The following is a 25696-nucleotide window of genomic DNA, read 5'->3' as shown; positions in this document are numbered from 1 at the left end:
CATAAACATGAATAAACATGCAAACTGAATCGCTATCTCGCGAGGCGATATTGGTTCAAATACTGCGTCAGGAAAACGTACGATTACTGGTAAACGCAAAACATCGAGTACACACTGCGAAGAAACCGAAAAAAACTAACAACTAACCTACCAGCCATTTTGTATAATGCAATATGGGTAATATGTAAAGTAGGTCGTATTCGTGAGGTCCTATTTGAGAGCTAGCAGATACGACCCAATGTGGCGTGCGCATAACCCTTCTCTAATATTCCAACGTACTGTAGTTGAAAGAGGAAACATGAGTAATACATGTGGTGATAGACAAGAGTATGTCATATGTTAGTTTGGTTGTCAAGTCGAGAAAATATAAATAAGTCCTGCTGTTGAAGCACTGACCAAACCAGGTTTGATTCCTTCGTGACAGTGTGATCATGTTGACAATAATCATGATTCGATATTTATAAAAATTAGCCTTCAAGCGTATATAAAAATGAAAACTTAAAAAATAGGACTATTTAGAAAATCTATGTCAAGTTCTTTAACCTATATCAGTGTGATGGCTTTATTATTACTCTACGAAAATTGCAATGTTATATAATAATATTACTGAAAACGTCCTTGATTGTCACTATGGTAACCCCGTTGTCATCATTCTGCCCCCGACCGTCTACTCAATATGTTCTTGATATATGCCTCGGGCAATAACAAATAATTCGTGATCATTTCTCGGAGATCAGCGGTAACGCAAGAGTGAATACTGACATTCTCTGCATTAACAGTTCAAAACGCAGAGAATAGGTTGTAGCTATACCCGAGGATGACTGTGTTATGTAAAGCGTTTATGAAAGTTACACATTTCCTGAAGTTGTCATACAATATTTAAAGCGGAGGAGTCGTCACCTGCGCATGCGTCAGATGGCCATATCGTGTCATTGTTTACAAACAAGCGTCTACCCATGAGCCTTTGCGTTTTTAGCATGTGTTGTGCTTGGGACTCAATTCCCGCGCATGCGCAAGTGACGACCCTCCCGCTTTAAAAACAACGTCATGCATACATCCAAATATTTAGTCGTTATTATTTATCCGTGTATAATTCTTATGTTTTGGAAGTACAGCATTTTACAACATATTCAGAAAGAAAAAAAAATTGTCATCCAAACAGTTATGTATATGATTATGCACAACTTTAGATGCAAGGTTTTGCAAAATATATACACAGTGTTTTAATAAAAATCGACTGGAAAATTGAATTTAAATTTAAATGGGTCAACGTTTATGTCGATGTTCTACCACTAAGCTTTAGTGCCATACGCCATCGTCATTCTAGAGGTTGAGGAATAGTTGCGAGAGGTGTAGCGCACGATAACATAATTCCGCTACAAATCGTCTTTCTGTGTTAGGTGCTCATCACAAATACTTGTGCAATTCAGGTTATTGTACCATCAGCGCATTATACATCGTCGACGTCATCATCATCTTTTTCGGGGGCCCGCGTTAGCTGTCGTCGCCTCCGGTCCACATACCAGGCAATGGTGGCGGCAACAACGAGTCCAACGAACACGAGTACCACGATAATGGCAATAATAACACTGAGGGGAGTGGAAGATCCACCACCATTGCTATCTGCCACACGTTCTGAAATACATAATTGGTATAACCAGACACTCTAATTACAACGACATGGTTAAATAAACCAACCATTATTTGAAAGATTTCTATTCCGTTAAATTCAATAAAATAACCGATTCTAAATCATAATATGTATTGCATACTTTCACAATAGATGCCACTGTAATTCGATGTACAACTGCATATCCCATTTTTACACAATCCATCATTCTGACAAGGTAGGTTACACGGTAGGTCTGTGAAAATATAAAGTGAGTGGTAAATCAAGAATACATAGTTGCGTAGCGGGTGGTACGTAACAATGAACAGCATACCGATAATGGAGAATATAATAAAAATATATAATCTACCTTCACAGGTTGTGTCATTGCTTGGACATGTACACATTCCATTTACACATATCCTACCGTCTTCACAGCGGGGATTACATTGCTGTGCTGAAAATTGGTTCAACAGTTGGTTAACATGACAACGACGTAAGTCAGTTCAAAGTGTTTCTATGATCAAGAACTACCCCTCCCCCCCAAAAAAAAACACGATTTGACAGTGTAGTATATGTATTTAGCCTTGACTGTCACAAAACAGTAACGAAAAAGCTTTTGGCCAAACCATAGTTAAGCCATGAAATTCACAAATTCAATTCGAGAAACGAAGGGATGACTATGTGAAATGGTACAATCAATCATTCGCGGGTTTGTTAATCACTTTCCTATACTTCAGTTGTAGTAGAGTTACTAACTAACACGTTGCTGGCAGAAATTAGCAATACCTGCAGAAATGAGCAATACCTTCCGGTCATGTGCCAATGTAACAACTGTTCACTTACCTCCACAATGGAAAGGCATGACAAACACAACGACAGCAATAGCTATCAAGTATGATGCCATTTCTGATATATTAGTTCTACCTTTTAAATATACTTGAAAAGAAATCTGGAAAAATGAAGATATGTATATATATTAGAGTGGACATGTCCAATACTGTCGAAAAACCCTATGCACAGTACATGTGGGTAAATTAATGTGAATACAGAAACAACATGGAATACTTTAAAGGGCGGCAGTCGTCGTGCCGCGTCCAGTTCGACATGGGACTCATAGCGACGTATACAACGCGTGTAAAATACATTGTTTATTTACATGAAATTCGAACACGCGCTGCGCGACGACCACCGCGCTTTAAGCATTGTTTAAAATAATTGTGTTTGATAGTGCATATTGTAGGGACGCAAGTTGCGTTACTGAAACAACTGTACAGCTAAATATAACCCGGTGTTATGAATTCCTATTTATGAACACTACGAAAGCATCCGGGATATATTACAGTAAAAGCCAACACATATTTGTCAAAACGGGGATTATATACTTGATCATACACCACTATTCATCGAGTCGAAGTGCCCGTGCAGATAAACTGCCTAATGTTGTTTGAGAACAGTATTTTGATTGGATAATAATGCAAGCCATTGATATTCTATATGGATGAATGTGGTTTCAGTCTCGACTCGACCCAGGGTTGCGAATGCGAGATCTCTCCACCCAACAACAGTAACCGGGTTCAATATAACCAGTACACCCTGAATGATTCATGTGTTCATTCTAGTCAACAGGATACTGTGTTAATTTACTGTGATTTCATTATATAGTATACAATTGTTCTCAGCAAACACTAACTGAATTCTTGGCAAAATGTCACAAAAATAGAGTAATATTGATTGGTTAAGACTATTTGGTTGATTATTATTAGAGAGACGTCTGCGGAATCCGGATGTAAAGTCACTGTGTATGCACTACGTACAAGGTTGGAACACTATGGAATGTGCGATCGCCCCTCTGTCGAAAAACTTGTAAACATACATCTGATACATTATGAGTTAGTCCTTCAGTCTAACTCGTTACCACTGTAATATATACTACATACCTATTCAAAGCTGTGTTGATTCTACTGGCTGGTGTGGTCACATAACCGCCCAGTGCTACGCCGAACATCGGTGGAAACAAGAACTACGCCCGTATTTAAACCAGACGCTTTATGCTTAACCTCAAACAATACAACTTACTCGTTCTTTCTTCACATAGTTCAAAGGTGATGTTGTTTTCTACAAGAGCGTTAACAATGACGTCTCATCGTATAGAAATCACGCTATAAACCTTGGGTATATGGTTTGGCGAAGCTTTATTCAGTACCGAGTCGCAGGACACGGCCAGCGGCAAGGATCCAATTATTGTATTTGGCAATCTCGGCACACTTGGTATACTGTTAAACAATAAATGGGCCAACCACGGCCACCAAAAGTATGACATGGAAAGGCCATATCGATTAATTTCACAACTACGACATGTTGTACTTAAGTACATTCTTATTCTCTAACTTCCTAATTCTTCCACATATTACATATTGCCAAAAAATCATATGCAACTCTACTTCCAATCAACCAATATATCTCTTACAGAAAAAAATTGTACGCCTCATCACTTTCTCTGACTTGTATTCCAATGCTGCTCCTCTGTTCCAAAAACTAAGAATACTTAGAAGCCTGTTGATTTGTCTTTGATCTCAGTGATAACTATTTTGTGCAGAATGTAAATAACTATTTAGATCCACGTTCCCATAATTATCAAACCCGATCAGCATTAGTAGCTTGAATTAGTATACCTAAAAACTGAATCTTACACTCAATCAACACAGTCTAAAATACTCTGCAACAAAACATTGCAACTCGTTGCCTGGTACATTTAGAACCATCACTAACAGACACATATTTAAAGCGAAGTTAAAATACTCTCTCTTGAATATTTGATTTGTAATATTTATCTTACTTTTTTATTTGAAAATGTATTTGACTATGAAATTATATACACAGGGGGTATGTATCCGACTAGGTCTGATGAAACTATATCTGCAATCCCCGTCAAAAAAAGTATTATAAGTAACGCCCATTATCTTATAAATGCACTATTTATATATTTAATGTTTTCATTTTTTGTGAAATAAATTTCATTGATTGATTGATTCATTCATTGATTCATTCATTCTTCAAAAGAAATGTATAACCTTTGTCAATATAAGATTATTCACATCCAGGAAAGTACACATAAATCTTGGACATCGTTTTTAAGTATATGTGTATATTTGGAACCTGACGTACTAGTATTTCTTCTACGCAATGTATATATTTTTTTGTCACAGTGATGTATTCAATCATGATTTTCTTTATTCTTCAGCCTGCTATTCATGAATGTCAATGCTTTTTGATAGTTACTAGCGTGGTTTTAATGAAAAATGATGGAAAGAAATACATATGTCATCTAATCATATCTGCGCCAACGAGTACACCAATCCTATGGTAATAAATAAGTATTACTATTTGGGTTGGCATTCTAGGAACGTAACAATTCTATAGCTAGAATGTCAACTAATTTTGTTTGGACTACAGACTCTGGTCATTCTTGCATTCGATAACATGGTATGTAGTTAGTCGATTAATTTATGAAATAATTTTCGTTGAGTTCTGCATCATGATAACTTCCAACCACAGTTCTTCAGACACATTATGTAAAACTAAACACTTTTAGAAAACTGGCGATTAGCACCATTTTTGCTACTTTCTGTTTTCCACCCATAATATCCAACATTATTTGTTTCTTTATTCTGATTTGTTTGTCTGCATTTCTAATTTATGGCGAATAAACCATTATCATAACAACGCGCAGACTATCTGAAACGAGAAGAACAGCGCCATCATAGTCGTATGAAAGTAGGTTGAGGTCATACAAGGCTATAGACACGGGTTATAGGTGATATACTATACCGAGGGCTCAGAGTTCATTTTATCTGCATCGGGTTTAGTGTGTGTTTGGAAAGGTCCTACGACCCATCGCAATCTAAAAGGAGATACACTGATGTTAAACACTTTCAACGACACCTTGGTAAGCTTCTTGATATTGAATCTGCATGTTGTGAGTGCATGTTTATTTGACGGAAATTCGATGTGAATCGGCCATCTGCCTAGACTGGAGACGTTGTACTTTGTCCCTCTTTTGAATAATGCATTGTATGTAACATTTGTTGTGTAAACATGCTTTGAACTGAACCACTCGGAGAAAACGGCAATGTTATGGACTTATCGACACACAAAGTGTGTATACAGAAATGTTTAGATTAAAAATTAATTTCTTGTATTTCTTTGTGCCCTAGCGTCGCATTGTATGACGTATTCACAACAACATACATTGCCTAACTGCACGGGACGTAAATTACCGTTGGTATATATTGGTATACACTATTCAGAGTCGGGATCAAAGGTCTTCTAGTGCCAGATATAAGATCTTGTCTCAGCCAAATTGGTAGGATTGCTCCCAGGGGATTGTATGTTCAGATTTACCATGTTATAATAATTGTTGGTTACTTATGACTGATTTGTTTGCACAACACTACTGTAAAATGACTAATTTTCACTGGGTTTAAATTCCAATGATTTACCATTTCAGGCATATTCAATGGGTTTTAAATTCACGGTTTTACATTTAGATAATGTGTTCTATGCTAAATTTTACATATTCACTGGGTTTAGCGCATTTTCCAGTCAGCGAAATAAGCAAAATTAAAACCCAGTGAATAATTAATCCTTTTACAGTATCCACAACACAACTTGAACACAATGGAAAGCATTTTATCAGCCAAAGATACTTTACAGAATGTTAGTTAATAATTCCCAGAAATAAGGGCAGTTACGCCTAATTGGTGACGTGCACCAGTGGGATACTGACAATGCCCCTATTAGAATTGAAATCTATACGGGGAGACTTACAGTGTCCGTTGTTTTGTATTTACTCCAGTGTCATGTGTATTATTAGTTTGTAACTGGTCATTAAACGTCTGTCCCTCGGCACTGTTTTCTTTTCTTTTTGCAAAACTGAAACGCATTCAGGTTTTCTAATCGTTAAGCTGCAGTCCCCGATTCCAAAGGTACCACCCCCTTGTTTCAACAGGCTGTAAGAACTATTTATAACCGTGTGATTTGTGATCTATATCTATAGGAACACTGTGGGACAATGGCGTTCAACTCGAGGCAAATATTATCGTAGCAATACGTAGACCATAAACAGCAATGTTTATGTTACATGTCACTATATTCTTTGTGATTCGAATCGTCGATCATAACGGTAAGTTGTATGCAGTGTACACCACGGGTACACTCCTGTCATATTATCTTGGTGAAACACTCTCATGAATTACCTGGTGTATGGCAGTTTTTATAAACAACTTTCATTATTTACATCCCAGTATTTATCGATAATCGTTTAAAAAGAAACGGATTCCAAATAGACATGACACGTGTTTTCGTTGGAATTACCACATGGCCTTATTCCTGGAAGCGACACGTTATTTGCAGTATACCGATTCGTCATGTTCTGGCTTGAATCAGGGCTCATACCACTAATTGAATTTCCATAGACGACAATGTTAACATATGACGAGATTGCTATATGAAAATGACGAAGAAAGTTGAAAATATGGCTCAAAAATGGGAAATCAACATGCCAGTAATCAACCATATGAAAAAAACTAACATGTTGGCCAGCTCAAACTCTTGCAAATCTCAGGTAAACAAGACACACCTACTGTATTTGGATTGCACCAAGAGAAATCACTGGAAAAACACCAAGATTAGAACATCCATTAACACACAGAATAAACCCACAGGTACACAGCCGCTAAGTAGTAAACAAAAGACCACATGTTGGTCTCACCTCTGACCCAGGTGATTACGCCCTCAAACAGGGAGCACCTGAGAAAAATAATATTTAAAAAATTTCATTGGTTCTTGCTGGGCATTTAAATTGAGGGCTACGAGCAGCCATTGGTTAATTAGTGGCATGAGACCTTCAGAGAAATAAGAAGGTTTAATAAAGTTCTTGTTGATCTTATATATGATGGAATATCATTAGACGAGTAATTTCCCATGCAAAAAAAATCCCCAAAATTTAAACCCTGGGAGTTATTTATCAAAATCTACCACTTGGTGGCGCCCTATACCCAGACAATTAGTTGTAGAAAGTGGCAACATACACACTCAGCATAACACCAAAATAGATGGTAGGCAATGAATATAAGCCTGATTATTAGATGCAGTACTGTAAAATATAATGTTCTCATTCACCACAAACAAGTACAGACCAACGTTTGGCATGATTAGTAATTTTAATTAATTTCTAGAAATAATACATAGAATAATGACAATTAAAAGTAGTTTATCACTATAATTTAAAAAAAAAAAAAAATTCTACTGAATCAAAAGTCTCAATTCATCAGCTCATTATTTCTCCAATTAATTAAAAACAAAAAAACAATTCCACGGTATCTGCATTTAGGCCGGAGACCTGTGACGGGCAACCTTGGATATACCAAAACACAACAGTGGTTTGATTTACCATGGCCACACATAGAATTTGCTCAACATAAAATACTTAATCAAATCTTATGTGAAAAAAAGTAGTTCAACGAAACAATTTTATGATTTAAAAAGAAATAAAAATAAAAATATACAAACAAGAAAAGGATCTAAATATAAAATACTTGTATTACACATCCCTGATCAAATTAAATTCAAATCAACAGGATTTCTGATTAATTGGGGGGGGGGGGTACATGCACTGTTCAATAAAAAACTCAAGATGGGATTAATTAGCTAACTATTCACAAAAATTCTGAGAAAAGAGCAATAATTGTGAAATTGAAAGAGTTGTACTACTTGGCTAATATACTGACAGTATGCAAATATCTTGTCAGTGACAAGATACACAACACAATTTTGAGAATTTATTTAAATATTTGGGATTTTGACCTCATTAAACTTTGAATACGGTACATTAGAAATGACCACACTACAAATTGTTAAGTTTGTCTGCCATAATGTGAAAATAAGACAAAAAACCCATAAAATGGGGTTGAGCATTTTTCTCAGAATTCCTAGAGCCATTGAAATTAGTGGTGACATGAATAATTCATTGATGAATGAATAAAATTTTTGGACCAGTTTAATAAAAACATTTATATTTACAGACCACAGCCCAACCACAGCCAATTAATAAGATTAGGGCAAAAAATATACCGAATTACAAATTTTCAAAATCTTCAACCAAGATATAAGAGATTGACAGAAATGGGTGAAACGCATAGCAAAATATAACATTTCTGGATAAAAAATTACTCCATTGTGTCTAAATAGTTGAATACAAAGCAAGAAAAGTGGTAAAATAAAAATAAAAAAGATTCCCAGTTACTTTGCACTATACCTGCCAAATCAATGGAGCTGATCTCATGAAATGTGTGCTTGAACACACAACCTCATAATTATCAGATCTATGCAAGGTCAGGAGAGGTCAAAAATTATAATAATTAGGTCAAAGTAAACTTTGGTTATGTAAGATGAGATCTGCCAAAAATGACTAAATTCCAGTGAATAGAGCCATAATTATGGTTAAAACAACAACCTCAGGTGGTCCTAGGCAAACTGTTACTTCAGGGCTCATACCACTAATTGAATTTCCATAGACGACAATGTTAACATATGACGAGATTGCTATATGAAAATGACGAAGAAAGTTGAAAATATGGCTCAAAAATGGGAAATCAACATGCCAGTAATCAACCATATGAAAAAAACTAACATGTTGGCCAGCTCAAACTCTTGCAAATCTCAGGTAAACAAGACACACCTACTGTATTTGGATTGCACCAAGAGAAATCACTGGAAAAACACCAAGATTAGAACATCCATTAACACACAGAATAAACCCACAGGTACACAGCCGCTAAGTAGTAAACAAAAGACCACATGTTGGTCTCACCTCTGACCCAGGTGATTACGCCCTCAAACAGGGAGCACCTGAGAAAAATAATATTTAAAAAATTTCATTGGTTCTTGCTGGGCATTTAAATTGGTTAATTAGTGGCATGAGACCTGAACGCCTGGGTCACAGTAAAACACAAACGGGTGGACCATTATATCTGCGCTGAGGTAGTTCCGTATGACATCACATTTTCTTTTAATATATATAATAATTATTGTTTCCAGATACGTTTGACTGAACTGGAGAATACTGATCGTGTTTGGGTATTAGATAAACCTTACATTTACAGAACTTAATTTTAGACTCGTAAGTTTTGAATGCGATCAAAAAAATGTGATACATAGTCGTTTACAATCGGACTTTTTGTAATTGGCAACTACTGTAATAAGTCATATATTTTAACAACTTTATTCATCTAGACCTTGAGTAGGTAATGTATGCGTATGTGCCGTGTACGGGGATTATTAGTAAAAGATTTGTTTCTGGTCCTGGTAATTGTTCTAATATTTGAACACCTTTAAATCTGACGCGCACACTGATCAGAGACAAGTCTGTTTTTATGGAGTGATTGACATGCGATTTTCTCAAGACGTTCTCCGGTAAATCACGCGTTCTAGATCGTTAATCACAAATATACATACTATTCATTTTACTGTAGTAATCGGATGTGAACACTACACGGTAAAAGGGTCATCATCATACGATTCTGGCAACATATCGTCGCCACAGTTTCCTGCTGCATTTCCGGATGGACCATACATATGTACATATACCATAAGTCACAGTGCTGGCGGAATCGTGGCTTTACAGTTTCATGATTTTATAACACAGGGACAAATTAATCACGATTATCAATGTTCAGAGGAAATCTACGTAAGTAGCAAAATGATCGAGAAGTTATTATTATGAATAGTAATATAATAATTACAATTTTGATTGTGTAATTACACATGAATGAAAGCTGCACCATATAAGCATTTATAAAACACCACTCAGAATTAGGATGTTTATGACGTCACAGCTTTATTATCACACGCTAATGTAAAACTCTATTCGAAAGTTTATTCATTTCAAATAACAACCCTCAAATTTAACTAAATGTGTTTAATTTTCATGGTGGTGATATTTTAACATCAATGTTGAATCCTTCACAACGTCTCATTAGATTCGGAGAAGGGTCTGGCTGATAATATGTGTTTACCCTTGCCTCATCCAATGTGGCACTGTGGGGTTTCATTATTTAAATAGTGCATAACAGACCAAATAATAACATTAAATATTAACATATTACGATGACCTTAATGGGCGACAGTCTCCCAACCATGCATGCCATATGATATGGGTTCTATATTAACAAAGACTGCGACTTTAATTGTTAAATTGATTGATTGTTTAATTAATCAACGAGTACAAAAAAGAGATTTAGCTATATAATTGGTGGATTGTCTGAGAGACATTTTCAATTCCCACTTTATGGTCTTTATATAGATATACGAAGATTCCAGGAAGAACGCAAAGCACTTTTGTTCACAACTCCCGATAATATTTACGTCGACTTCATCGACTGTTATTGTGGAATTCAACGTAAAACAGAAAAATGATTACAAAGTTTCTGGATTTAAAGCGACTTTCAACTTTCTGAATAACACAAATATTGCACACAGCAAATCAAACGGTAAGTGTGGAGAACAACACGTATAATAACAATATTATTTTTAAAATCGTGGAAAATTAAATCATCATGTTTGCACTGATACACATACATCATTGATTCTTAAATTACGAAAACACAAACTAAATGAGGTGTATCTGGGAACAAATAGATATTAATGGGATAATGGCCAATGGTTGTTATGTTGGGCATGTGCACATCACACGTCTATGGCATTTCCTGTCAGTGACGTCATAGTAATCTAAACCAAAGAATACCTGCTCAATTCGTATTGTCCAGTTTATCTTCTACTACTACTAACAAAATCATTACTGACTGGGACACCAGTGTTTAATTAATTTGGCGCATGCGTAGTATTGGTAGATATACCGTACCAATAACATGACGTGTATAGGTATGATTCAAAACTGGAACTGGAAACGTTCCTTGTTTTTTAGCTTCAAGTGTACACACTCTAAACGAAGATTACAGTCCGCAGTATTCGTACACCAAAGGAGGATATATAGACTTTTATAAAGATCCGTTTGGGGGAATTCAACGTCTCGCGATAAGAACAAATAACATTTACATATGGGTGATTCGCGCTTTAGAAGATCACGTGGTCAGCTTTTTGGTCACGGATTTAGTCATTCTTGGAATTGAAGTCCATCCAGCAGGTATATCACTCGTAACAAATAACGATGTATATTTCATCAAATTACATGTCATGTTAAGTATGTAAACACGTGTGTATGATTTGAATTCATATAATGTGCAGTAGCTTGCATTGTACTGTCATAAAAACTCGTACTAATCTTCATGGAGTTAATACCATTTATTTTGAGATTGCATTTCAGATTCAGTTATCGTTGTACGTGATGGTTTCACTTCCGAGGGAAATACAATTGGAATGAAGAAATACCGTTCGAATGACGAAGAAACATATTTTTATAGAATAGACTCGTCTACTGAGGGACTTCATATCACCATGGATACAAGTTCTTTGCAAACGAGACGATTTGTTGCGAAGTATACATCAGTAAAGAGAAAACTAGGTAACGACGTTTTACACACTCTTTCACCTCGCATTTGTGTGTTCTGTTTCTGCGTTGACGTTTGTTACTGTCATTTATTATCCTCGATAAAAACCGTGAAATATGGTAGTAGTTACCAGGTCAGTCTAGATGAATAACCATATATTTGCATATGAATGAATAATGAATATTCAAGTAATTTTCGTTACACAAACAATAAAATGCAAATTTATGTTAACTCGTCTATACTGACCTGGTAACTATTTATGGTACCAAGTATTACCTTGAAAAATTTTATTGTGATAGATTTTGATACATTTTTTTTTATTTAAGAGACTGAAATTTGCCCTGAAGGATATCACAGTTGTCTTGGCAACCGTTGTATTGGACAAACGGCCCTGTGTGAAGATAGACGATTTTGTGGGGAAAAAGGAAGAAAGGTCGACATTCTTTGTGGCAACGAAGATGGAGGTAGAACGCTTAGTTTTGATGATTCCAAGTCAATAATGTTCTATGATATATATTATTACATTATAGCATATTAATATTTATTTATATGTAAGTATTTGTCTAACGTTCTTCGCTATCTTTTATCTAAGGCTTTTGTAAGAACGATGGAGATTGTAAAAATGCAGGACATTGCTTCGGAACGGGGAGTTACTGTTTCTGTAGACCGGGTTTCGGCGGAGATTACTGCGAATACAATTTGTTGGGTAAGTGATCCCGAGTTGTTTTGGTTGTAATATCGCCTTAACACTGTTAAACTAGAATATGGTTCTTCGACAAAGGTAACGAAATAGACTCAGGCTACGCTGTCATCCACCGGGATGCCACCATCTGTCTACGAGTACGGTTATACCCACGAGGGACACGTAATAATAATTCCGTAACTTGATATTTACATTTCGATGTACGTGTGTGCTAATTATAGAATGACGTACATGATGAGCATGTCACGGAAGGTACCAAGCTCATTAGAGTTCTTTCGTTGACAACTATTAAATAAAATATGAAGATTAGACTTGGTGTGAAATTGTTATGATACAGTGTCTAATTTTCGCATACTCTTATTTTCTGTTGTTGATATTATGTTGATAGATTGTGTACCTAGTTGTATGAATGGTGGTGTTTGTAATAGTGGGGCTTGTGAATGTCCGAAGAATTATTCTGGACGTCGATGTGAAGTCGGTAAGTCGATTATCATGCGGTACATTTTATTTTCTGTCTAACAAAGGTTTAGGGCAATCCATGAACATAATCACTACAGGGTCTGTTTGAACAACAGACGCGGATGATGGAATGCAAGTTCATTGCAAGACCGTTATGGGAACTCTTATTGAATTAATCGAATCTCCAAGCGATGTATTGCCTTAAATAAATACCCACCGATAGACATGCATACAATCTCTTGTAAATAAAATAAAATAAAGTATATGCACAGATAGACACAATATATTATTATAATTTATCTACCCCTCCTGTATATAGTATATTCAATCTGATTCAAATCTAATGTAGTGTACGGGCTTTAATTATTTTGGCTATAAACTTATTTTAATATTATTTTTTATTCTATTTTTTATTAATGCCTTTTTATTTTATTATTTTATTTTACTTTGGTTTTGATTGTGTGTTTTTTTTTAATTCCGCCCTACCTACATCTGATCCGACGCCTATGCAAGTCCCGTTCAAATCTCGCGTAAGTAACAGCCAATCACAGCCCCCCTTTTATACAGGCTGTCGGTGCTTACTTTTCAGTGTATACGGGCAATCGTTCTGTACATTATATTTTGCCCACTTGAATAAACCATTAATAGAAAATTGCTAGTATATTTTTATTCACAAAAGAAATTCCACAGCATTTTACAATTTTTGTCATTACATTGAATATTTTTTTCACTTCTAACAAATGTGTACACTTCCAGATACATCTTCACCAGCCAAGGTTCGTTCATTTAGTCATCGCTTCAATTTTACATCAAACACTGAGCATAATTATCTAGAATGGAAGCAAAAAAATAAGTAAATTGTAATGATTAGAACACTGTAAACAGCTATAGTAAACAATGCAAACTGATTTTAAATTGTATAACGGTCACCGGCCCACGGCATCGACGCAGACAATTGGAGCAAAAAAATATTTCCTGATCAATTGCGATGTGTTCCAAATAAAAAATATTTTATTCCAATCCAAATCAGCTCAATTACTTTAATAAAGAGTTATTGTATAATATACAAAATGTTGATACAATTTGATGAATATTTACAGCTACGGCTTCAATACCGTAGACGATTTTGGCTCGATCGTCAACAAAACATCGCCCGTCTCCAGGGCAAGCGACTGGAAAAAGACACCGGTGTTTGGTCGAACCGGTGGAAACAAAATCGTCACTCCCAGAATAACTACGCAAAGTAACGATCTAAACTCGAACCATTTGAGCCACAATATTAACATAAAAATGACTTTCGTTGCATTTGACAATGATAAACTTATCGAAAAGCCGTGTTATTCTCGGTCGCTGACGTCGTATCCGCCATTTTGTTTAGTGTGTTTGCCACCTGACTCTGCCCAGTGACGTCATCATGTACGCTATAGAAGGAGGTCTGTGATTCGTTGACTAAAATCGTCGATAGTGGGTCTCGTTGAAATCTCGTTACATGGGCATCGGGTCAGATGTATGTAGGGCGGAATTAAAAAAAACACGAAATCAAAATCAAAGTAAAATAATAATAAAATAAAAAGGCATCAATAACAAAAGTAATAAAAAATAAAATTAAAATAAGTTTATAGCCAAAATAATTAAAGCCCGTACACTACATCAGATTTTAATCAGATTGATAGTATATTGTACTTCTGTAAACATGCGGCGAGAGTTATTGGCAAGGAGAACGATCCGAAGAAAGGGCTAAATAAAAAAAGTTTTTTTTTTTTTTTTTTGCAATATCATACTCCCTGTGATATACGCCTTTTCCATCGTGTTCAAACGAATTCTCAGCCCAAGAATAATCCTTAAATTCTTATTAATTTAATTAGTCTAGGAGACAGTGATGAATGTATGTTATCTTACTAATACTTTATTTTTTAAAACATTTAAATATCTTCTTCATGCGCAAGTCGTGATTGGTTGCATAGGTGAGGCGAATTGCCAAATAAATATTATTTTTTTATTATTTACAGCTATTATAATAATTACGGAGTATTCATGGGTTGGTTTCTTCGTGGGAAGTCTCACATATGTTGTAATTACTGTAACTGTGGTGGCGGTGATTACTAGGAAGGTTATCAAATATAAACGAATACAGAGACAAGGTATGTGTTTTATTTTATTACATGCCTTTGTTTTCACAAAAATTCGATATATGGTTTAGACTGAACATCCGGGATATTTTGCGGTCTGGTGTAGCGTATATTTGGCCGTCGCTTGTTCAAAATGGCGGGGTTCGCAAAGTCTAACATTCATGTTAGGAACGTAATAAAATAACGTCGGGCAAATTATATCCTGCGCTCGGGAGAAAACGTCGTCTTGATACGGACTCAGTTATCTCAGTGTCGGTCAATATTTTAAGAACCCATAGAAGGAATCATCTCCCCGGGTAATTAAAACTGAATACTGACATCCACTTTGGTAACTATTTGTTTAATGTTTATTATATCATGGATTGTCACTGCAACATGTAATACCCCAACGCGTACACATGTTTTATTAGTTTTTATTCTTCTTAATTTTAACCCTTTTCATCCCTTCTGTGGTTTGTTATGTGTTAATAAAATTATATAAATATTATCATTTTGTTACTACGTGAGGCGTTATGTGTATTTATCCACGGTATACTCAAATTGTTGGGCCATCAATCAATTTTATATGTCAACCTTCAATCACCTACATATCAAATAGGTGTTTGTATATGCAAATAACATAACAATGACGATTTGTTATTTAAATAGACCTCCTAGCGTTGTGACGCATGTACAAGAATCTAATGATTCTCTGCTGACTATGCGTCACAAACATGGATACGAGTTTACAATACTAGTATACATATATCTACCCATAATATTGAGAAATTGCTGTACCACAAATATAAAGTAGATGGTATTTGGACTTTGTACACTGCTCATTAAAATGAACTAGTATAATCAATAAGTTGGCCCATGTGTTTGGTATGTGTTGTAAATAGAAGTGTGTGTTTACATATAAACATATTTCATTAATTTGTTGAACTGTATCAATAGGTAATACTGCATCGAGAAGTGAAACTGGACAGGAGCTTCGGCCTTTAACAGAAGTAAGTGCGACGGAGATCGCAGAAGGGGCTCAGCATGGACCATTTGTGGAAGGAGAAGTGTGACTTTAAACGTCGTTAAAGGAAAGGTCATCACCTAGATGCGATTTGTTATTGTGTAAAACATAATATATTTGCAGCAGGTAATACCGAGATATTGATAACTGAATTTGAGGAAGTAATGGACGTGGTGCTAAGACCATTTTAATTAATTATATTTTAATTTGGTCTACAATCCTATATGAAAACACAAATATAATTCAAGTTATATCGTGCTTGTCTTCTGTAATAGTATACAGTATTTACACGCATTTTTGCCAATAGATTTTATCTGCTGCGCTCTTAAATGCGACATGTGTCAAATATATAGGAGGTCTATATTTTTTATTTTATATACGTGACTGCAATTATTACTATTTGCGTGTGCCGGAGACTTCCCTTAATTCATACTGCTGATATATCATTGCAACACTAGTATTACACCCAAATGGCCAGCCTGAGTGTGTAAGGCAATGATCGTTATATGTAACCTAGTACCCTGGTCACTAACAAGTTATTAATAGTCAATGTTGGTTTTCTGTGATTATGTTGTCATATACACATAGTTGAACTCATTGTTGAAATAACGAATAAATGTTTATCGTTGCACATCATACTCGTTTGATTTCATTATTGATTGTGAAATTACATACCGCGTGGCAGTGAAATAGTGGGGTATATCCAATGATCTGGAAATACTGCGTTTTTTCCATTTATTGTAGCGTATTTTTAAGGAGCTTCGAGCTTATTTAAAGAGATGCTATGTCAACTCCTTTATGTTCAATTAATGTGCAGCTTTCATCAATTTGTCGACAGAGGGCGCTGTATATTGACAACGGACGAAAACAAATATGCGCCCGTACTTTTTTTCGGTCCACGCCGCTGATCAGAAATATTTTTTTTTAATTATGTCATTAAAATGAAATTGAGATCACCGGACAATCTTGTTCAAGATTTTAGGTACATATATATTGTCTTAATTGCTGTCCAAATAGGTATAAATTCAGGGTATGAATATCTGGCAGATTGTAGTTGTTCAGGCAGCTGTTTTGAATAAATATGGATGTATATGCAGGAATCGAAATCAAGTGTACATGTATAAATATTGTTTCAATCACGCCCCAGTCACATTTTTCATGATGCCAGGCAGATATTCACAGCAAAATAGTTGGTGCAAAGCCTTTATATGGTATAAAGATGTGTACGGATTTGTTCAATACATTGGTATAAAAATGCTCGCACTTTTGAAGACTCGGTGTTACCCCTCTATCCAGGCCTAGTGTCCCCTGGGGGCGAGTGAAAGGCATATGGGGACGCATTCTCGGTGACGGGCCAATCACTGATGTGTTTCGTGAGAGTTTTTCAAAGTATCAGGGTAGAAGTTATTGACAACTGTTCTATTTGTAGTATTATTTCCCGGCACCTAGTGAGCAATCGAACATCACTGGAAAGTATGTGGGTGTTAGCCATCATAGAATAAGAAAAAAAAGAAATGTACAGTGACGTTAATGGACTGTATAAATAAAAAACACACCTGAGAACAGAGATACTTTCATTTGTTTATGCAAACTACGACACCGACTGTGGCCACGGAGTCGCCCAAGAAGGGCTTGTTGTAATCGGGAAATGAAACGAAATTAAACATAATGAACTTTAAATTTTAATGAGGAAAAATGGGTAAGTGAGCCCAATATTTACGACTTTATATGACGACATGAAATATTCGCCGAAAATAACGGGATTTTAATCAGTCACTGGTTCGTTTCGCTAATTACAGATATTGGGTATTCTGTAATCAGCGAAACAAAGGTCCTACACTTGTAATATTTAAGGCTGTTAAACGAAACTTGAACAGTATATAATACAATGCGAAATGCTGTTCATTTGACTCTGCATGTTGGGTTAAATATCAACACTGAATGTGAAACAAATGGCGAACAACTCGGACATTCACGGTGATTTTCTGTTGATTTTTGATAGTGACTGATAGCTACAGGCAGCCACACGACCTTGTTTTTTTAAACAATGCTCACTGATGAGTTAGACTCACTAGTGAATTCACGTCTAATAGTATTGCACTGATCAGTGAGCGTCTAAGCGCGTGATTGCCTTGTCAGTCATGATTAATCGCGCGAAGTTGGCCGAAAGTGATATGAGGGCGTCGTCAACGTGAATTGACTCAAATATCGGTCAAAATACACCATTTTTATTTTCAAATGAGTGGGCGAATTCGGAAGTATACATCTGTATGGTAATATCAAAGTTTGTTGATGAAAAGACAATGTAAGGTAAAAAAACAAAACAAAACAATAATTATGCCCGAGTAGTTAAAATCGATGACCGGGAGTGCTGTCGGGAGTGAGGTGTCTCGAAAATACAACATTTGTACCTAACTAATGTATATTTCTGAAATGAACATATAACCGACAATTATAGTAAGTGAATTGAATTCTCCAATTGTTAGCGAGTTGGCTGGTTTTCGTGAAGGCGATTCTACTGTTGACAGCTTATTTATATTGAAAACATTCATTAAACCACGGTTACTTAGTAACCGTCATTAAACGTTAACAGAAAAGTGGTTTTATAAAGGAGGAAGTTTTCCGGCTGTGTCTACAATTAATTTTACTATCTTGAATTATCAATTTTCAAATACTGGCAAATGGCACCTGTGCCCGGTCGGTTACTAAATATTCACTATGTAAATTTAATGAGATATCAGTTGAAACTATTATTTCTATTTTTGAAGCAAAATATACCAATTGTAATGTATGGATTCGAAGTATTAGGATTTGACGAAGCAAAGGATGTGGGGATGATTACAACAGTTTTGTAAATATGTTCTTAAAATTTCATATAACGCTATAAATCTTGCTGCAAGGGGCGAGCTTGGTCAACCGAATTTAAAGTCATGTAGGCTTGAGAAAATTGACAAATATTGGTTACGTGTTCTCAAAATGAGTGACGATCTCTGCATCTAGAGTGCTACAAATGTCAACTTCACCGAGCAAACAGTAATGAACCATGTTGGACTCTTAGTTTAAAATTAATGTTATTTTATTTTGGTTTTGGTGAGACCTGGATAAATCAAGGAGTTGAATGCGAATCGACATTCTTCAAATTGTTTAAACAAAATCGTGTGACATGATTTTCCAATGTTGGCAAAAATAAATAAACAAGTTACTCGAAATTTGAAATATCAAAGATTTAAACTAATTTTTCAGCGATGAGAACATGCAGATAATTTTTTTCATAGGATTTTGAATTTAGCCGATCGCTGCTCGCTAATTTAAACACCGCTATCGTCAATGTGTACTCCAACTCCAAGCTTTCAAACATAAAACAGGCTCACAGATTGGCTAAAACTAAGAGGTCGTCAAAATTAGGCCAATCACGAGCATTATGTCATGTGGAACAGACGGACTTTCGCTGTGAATTTGACAAGTTAACACCGACACGGCAGTACATATTCAACTCTATTTAGAAATAACAACTGGAACTCTATGACATTAAATACTGTCAGCAGAATTTCCATTTGAAGTTTTTATCTGTTGCATGTCTATTTCCACTGCCTTGTAATTGTATAGGGTAACACTTCATGTAAAAAAATCACAGTCTATTATATCGGTATTTGAGAAATCCAACTCCTGCTTGAAATGATCCGTAGTAAAAAACAATATCTAATTTACATATTACACAGTCATTAAACAATATACAGTGTCGTGTTGCGAGTAATTTAGTGGCACGTGTGACCAAGACCCGTGAATGCAGTAACAATACAGCAATTGACACTTTTGTTGTGTCGTGTTACCCTTATGACTATGTTTTTTGCTTGGACGATGTCACAGGTGGTCATTTGGGCATGTTATACGTCTGTGAGTCTACTAATCACGTGCATAATACAATGCAATGTATTGCAATACGACACACCCGAATCCAGTGTATGGTGCAGATATATTTACTGGCGTGTTACCCGGTTTTGTTTCAAAATAAGGGGAACTATGATAAAAAAATGACAACTATCGGCACAGTCTGGGAGTCTGTCGTCCCATGTTCAACTTATGGCTCAAAGACATCTATAGTTTGTTTTTAATTTGAGCCAATTGATACGACGTTTGTGGAAATATTCCAAATATTGAATTCCATCTGGCCTCGTCTTGTGTTAGACGGTCACGTAGATTTCTTGACGTTTATTTCGAAACGCGTGTTGTGGTAGATATCTTACAAACATAAACAGGCACAAAAACTCTGATTCCGACTAATAGTTAAAGAAATACAAAAGCTGAGCTTTCTGCTCGATGTCGGTGTACCGTTTGTTGGCGAGTTTTAAAGAAATCCAGCCAAATCTCGAAAACAAACCTGTCATAAATAATGTGGTACTAAATTTAGCGATACCAAGCAATTGCAACATATTATGATCGGGTCAATCAAATGCGATATTCGTTTCTTTGACAAGTGTTTTAATTAGTAGTACATTTCGACGCGCCACACACAATATATGGCTTTACACCGCGTTCCATCACAACACTGGAATGACCCGAGGGTGACAATTGCATCAACCAACGCGCGTATTTGTTTCACTTCTGTTTTCCAACAAGAAAGTAATGCAAAATTCTACATACATCTGTTCCAATGTCAAAATTGCGAGCATTCATAGTTATTACATAATTGCGACGTGTCCCATTCCCGTGATACACAAAGCCATTGGGTCTTGTAGCGATAGACAAGGCAACATTTCAGACAAAAAGAGTTGATCCAGACAGGGAGCGACACACCAAGTTGTAGCTCCCTGATCCAGATAACTAATTATCCTAAAACAAGCGTCATGGAAATATGCACGTTCTTATTATAAAGACTGCTCCTGTACGAATTTAAGATATCTACATTTTCGTCTGATATATTCGAAACAGTTGCTTTTAGTCCAAATAATGGCAGAAATACAAAAAAAAAAAAACGAGTTTATAATTGTAAATGCGACAAATGCACCCTGGAAACGGCATTACTCGTAATATTTACAAATCACGACTTTCTTCTCCGATGTAGAACGGTATAATTATAGCTGTTGTGCGACGAATGTCTAGTTGTGTCTCCATTTACGGTGGCCTAACATTTCTAGTGAGAATACAATAAATATGGACACTCCTATTTGAGAAAGAAAGTTGATAGGTGGAAGTATTTATATCGTCATAGTTCTGTATTGTTCACTCAAGGAGTGAGATAAACAATGGAAGTAACAATATGTCTTCTTTCGTACAGCGCTTCATTCCTAAATTCCGTCAGTTTTGAATAATCCAATGTCATTGATTGATATATTACTTATACATGTATTTAAAAAAAATCATATATATTTATAGCAAATAATATTTCGATATTTAAACAGGAACATCTGTACCCGACGCTCCGACATTCACGCGACTAACTAAAGACACTAGGGTCTTTGGACTAACTAATCGAACACATCATTGTTTCATAGTGTGACCTGGAGTGTGACCCGAAGAATGGCGCTCCATGCCCTAAATCACTACGGAGAGAACATGGCGTGAACTTAGCATGCCCCTTCGATGACAGAAGTAGACAAATATAATTCGATATGTTTTATGAGATCGGCGTCTCGTGTATTGTACGGATACCAATATACCGTATAGTGACATACATTCACGTCTACGTTGCTTTGCTGAGATTTGAGGTTACTCGTACTTGAGGTGTGGGTTGAAAGTTCATACTACACAAATATTCAAAATGGTGCCCGTTTGCGTGGCGTATAAGTGGAAATGTTGTTGACACGAATGGTATCTGGTTGTATTTCTAGAACATCTATAGATATTATCAACAGAAAATATCTACGAGTATAGTAGTACTTGCTGTTATTTTTGGATGGTGTTTTTTTATTGTACAACTGTCTGTTGGAGTCAACATGATATGTGGTGTTAGGAGTGGTGACAACTGGAACGGTATTTGAACGGCATAGTGATTGTAAGAAAGATATATCAGGTAATGTGAAGTATTACGTATTAACAAACGGTGAATGGGGTCGACAATTTGAAATCATTGGTGTCTGGAAGCTTTGTTGAACAAATAAATTGCAAACAAAAATTGCGGGCCAGTTGTTGCAGAAAAAAATGTTCCAAAAAAATTACAGACATCGTGACAACAAATGTACTGGTCCACAGTCCCTATATAGACTATAGAGGGACTGTGACTGGTCACACTTCTCTAGCCACTCCTATGGTTTCAAATGTTTTAGCCCTTAGTATTAACTCTCAACTTAATAATCTCCAAAAATACGGCCATTTTTTAAAAGTTTCTTTAACTGCAGTGGTGTCTAACACTACGGCCGATGTGACATCCCGGTCAAACATAACATCCCTCTCGTCGCTGACAGACTTTAGTTCCTGGTGATAATGTTCGTAATTTCCATCCGTCTTCGGTAGACGGTCGTGTCTGCTTCTTTGTTCACGGTGCCTTTGCCATTGGCAAGTGATTACATTCTCATTGTATTAGCAAGCGACATTGATGTATTGTTATAAAGTGCCCGAGATGCAGGTATCAACCTGTGCACCACTTAAGCGTGGACATTCACACTCAGCCAGACAACAATTACCACCAAGTTTAATAGGAATAGCAACAATACAATGAAAACAATGACAGTGAAAAGCCGGATGTGAATAAAACGTTCAGTGAATTTGATTTTTGCTCACTCACTCACTGCCGTACAGAGCACAGTATAACTACTCAAGTCTTCTTCAATTGCTATCCCAGGTTTATATTTTTGGAAGATCAAGACAGAATGGCTTGTGTGATATTTATCACCGTGATGGCGACGCTCGTCTCAACATGCTATGGCTTTCGAACAGGTGGGTACACGAACTTGTACTATTACTATTGAACAGCACTATTTTAGTAACGTTAGTGCAGCATTTCGTTTTAACGAAGTGATCGGTACTGTCATTTTAACTTGGAGTTTAATATTCAACCACAGTCCCTCTGTGATTCAACACTTGCATTGATTTCACCATGACTTGTGAACATGGTGGGACATGGTTTGACTTTGATACCAAGTCCTACCAAGCCTCGGGCTGATTGCCGGGGGCGACACTGTCAGCTTGAGAAAAGTACACGCATAATATAAGTCCATAGGAATAATCCGGTTCGGATGCCAAGTTTCTGTGCCGGACATTCAACACAATGTTAACATCAGATCGGACTTGTTCTTCTTCAGATTGTACTGATGACTGTCTAAGTAGAGGCAAATGTAAATGGAATGGGTCTGGTTTCTACTGTGTGTGCTATGTTGGATATTATGGCGATCGGTGTAAATATGGATTTGGTGGATACCCGAATGCAGGTATGTAATCATTTAATAATATTGATATGAAAAAAGTCCACATTGTATATTTATTACTTATATATATATATATATATATATATATATATGCCACGTTCACACATATATGTTGTAATATTTTATTTTTCATTGTTAGAAACCACAGCGATGACCAGTTTGGTGACCCCGAAACAGACGACACCACTTGTAGGCGGCAATGACCAGCATCCGGATATTATCATGGCTGTGTTATATGCGGCAATAGCGTTGCTTATCATCTCATTTACCGTGCTGACTATCCGCTATCGACGCCAGTACGAGTCAATGAGACAACAACTTATCAGGAGACGAACGGAAGGTTTTCGGAGAAGCCGTCAGTCAAGGGATTTAGAATTAGCTAACGAGGCGACCAGTGATGGACCATATAGTACGGTTGTTATGGTTTCATCGCAAATACAACCTCCTCCGTACAAAGAACTATCATCAAGTTTACACGACCATGGTCGCATTTATGATGACCCTCCGCCATATGAACTTATAGTTGCACTGGATGAAAGGGTCAATTGTGGCGGGGCGGGCGACGCACAGGAATGCGATGCAGTGTGACACTTACGTATGTAAGTTTCGGTGTGTATTTCAGCATGGAACTAAAAAAAAATGTTTTATGATTTCAGACATATGCCTTAGCAGGTTTCGCAATAACATCACTTGTGATACTTCTGATGAAACAATAACAACTGAAACCGGATATGAACTAAATATTTTCCTCGTGGTTATCAAATCTACAAGCAGTATCTGTGGGATATAGCCATTCGTAAAGAACACTAAAGACTATATTCTTTGAGAACACACAGTTAGATGTGTGGAACTACCCAATGTTATGCCGGTCATTTCCAGACATGAGTCCGTCTATCTATTTATATCTTATCGTATCTTATGTTTCTTCTGCTAAAATTGCAGATAGGTAAAATACATTTATAATTTTATAACTTTGAAAAATATCGTAATTTTCAGTTCAGCATTCATTGTTGTTCCAATCAACGCGCGACGTGATTTATTTACGGCGACTTCCCTTTTCTGTCACAGGGACCTATAATAACGGCCAACGTTCTCTCGCCAAAGTATAAGAACTATGATCAGTAGCCCGAGACGTCCGGAATATCAGTGTATTGTTACATATCAGTCTCACATACTATGAAACGTTTAATATATTCACTGGTATTCAATTTCATTAGTTTGATATGCTGGAGCTAAGCAAAATATGGGCGAACATGTCTTCGGTGCTATTTTTTTCATATTTCTGATTATGAGATATGATGTAATGTATAATCTATTCAATATAATCTCTACCGAAGTTTAATATATTCGCCGTATTCTATGAGAGTGTTACAGTATTTATTTTTAAATGTTGCATTTTGCAGGGTAAAATAAGCACGCGCGACATAAATTGCAATCACATGACTTGTAAGTAAACTAATACTGTAAAACCATTTATTTTCACTGACATTTAATTACACTATTTTGATGTTTTAAGCATATTCACTTTCAAGGAAACAATGAGTTTTATTGTTATTTTACATGTTCACTCTGATTTAATTTAGCGGAAGTTACTGATATAATTAATCATGGAGGTATACAATACCAATGAATAAGTAATGCATAAGTCACGTGGTTGCGCAATCTTTCCAGGAAGAAACACACGCGACCAAAGTGCCCGCCTTTGTAAGAAAAATAGTGACCCAAACGTCCTGCATTCGTTTTGACATACCGCTAGCTTCACTGACGTCGAAAAGTCTAAAAAAAAATACACCAGTACGTGTCGCGCAAAGTTTCTCATTACTGTGTACTAGTCGCGTCACTGGCAAGGTGGAAATAACACATT

General features: G+C 36.2%; 3 protein-coding genes across 5 annotated transcripts; 2 read left to right on the top strand and 1 right to left on the bottom strand.

Annotated features, from left to right (window-relative positions):
* Positions 1-1072: 1072 nt before the first annotated feature.
* On the bottom strand, positions 1073-3684 carry LOC100377326 (uncharacterized). The gene is made up of 5 exons (XM_002735736.4): positions 3550-3684; positions 2456-2561; positions 1980-2066; positions 1773-1865; positions 1073-1635 (listed from the first exon to the last, which is right to left on the bottom strand). The coding sequence occupies exons 2-5, from the start codon at positions 2514-2516 to the stop codon at positions 1451-1453; spliced, it is 426 nt and encodes a 141-aa protein (XP_002735782.1). The 5' UTR covers positions 2517-2561; positions 3550-3684; the 3' UTR covers positions 1073-1450.
* A 1732-nt stretch (positions 3685-5416) lies between these two features.
* On the top strand, positions 5417-17109 carry LOC100377626 (uncharacterized). Of its 3 annotated transcripts, none has more exons than XM_085497080.1 (12): positions 5417-5558; positions 5827-5975; positions 6669-6794; positions 10144-10358; positions 10974-11160; positions 11595-11813; positions 11994-12191; positions 12504-12641; positions 12770-12883; positions 13269-13358; positions 15349-15480; positions 16405-17109. In XM_085497080.1, the coding sequence occupies exons 3-12, from the start codon at positions 6740-6742 to the stop codon at positions 16518-16520; spliced, it is 1464 nt and encodes a 487-aa protein (XP_085353206.1). In that variant the 5' UTR covers positions 5417-5558; positions 5827-5975; positions 6669-6739; the 3' UTR covers positions 16521-17109. The 3 variants fall into 3 exon arrangements, with proteins under 3 accessions (XP_085353206.1, XP_077866256.1, XP_085353207.1); XM_078010130.2 differs by having other exon boundaries at positions 5827-5997; XM_085497081.1 differs by lacking the exon at positions 5827-5975.
* A 5127-nt stretch (positions 17110-22236) lies between these two features.
* Positions 22237-25391, top strand: LOC100377781 (uncharacterized). The gene is made up of 4 exons (XM_078010131.2): positions 22237-22481; positions 23250-23344; positions 23710-23835; positions 23972-25391. Exons 2-4 carry the CDS (start codon positions 23278-23280, stop codon positions 24418-24420), a joined length of 642 nt encoding a protein of 213 aa, XP_077866257.1. The 5' UTR covers positions 22237-22481; positions 23250-23277; the 3' UTR covers positions 24421-25391.
* Positions 25392-25696: the final 305 nt, after the last annotated feature.

This window comes from Saccoglossus kowalevskii, chromosome 3, assembly GCF_978046115.1.
Source record: "Saccoglossus kowalevskii chromosome 3, keSacKowa6.1, whole genome shotgun sequence".
In the NCBI taxonomy this organism is placed as follows: domain Eukaryota; kingdom Metazoa; phylum Hemichordata; class Enteropneusta; family Harrimaniidae; genus Saccoglossus; species Saccoglossus kowalevskii.
Note: the sequence above shows the minus strand (reverse complement) of the source record. Positions and strands in the feature narration are given on the sequence as shown.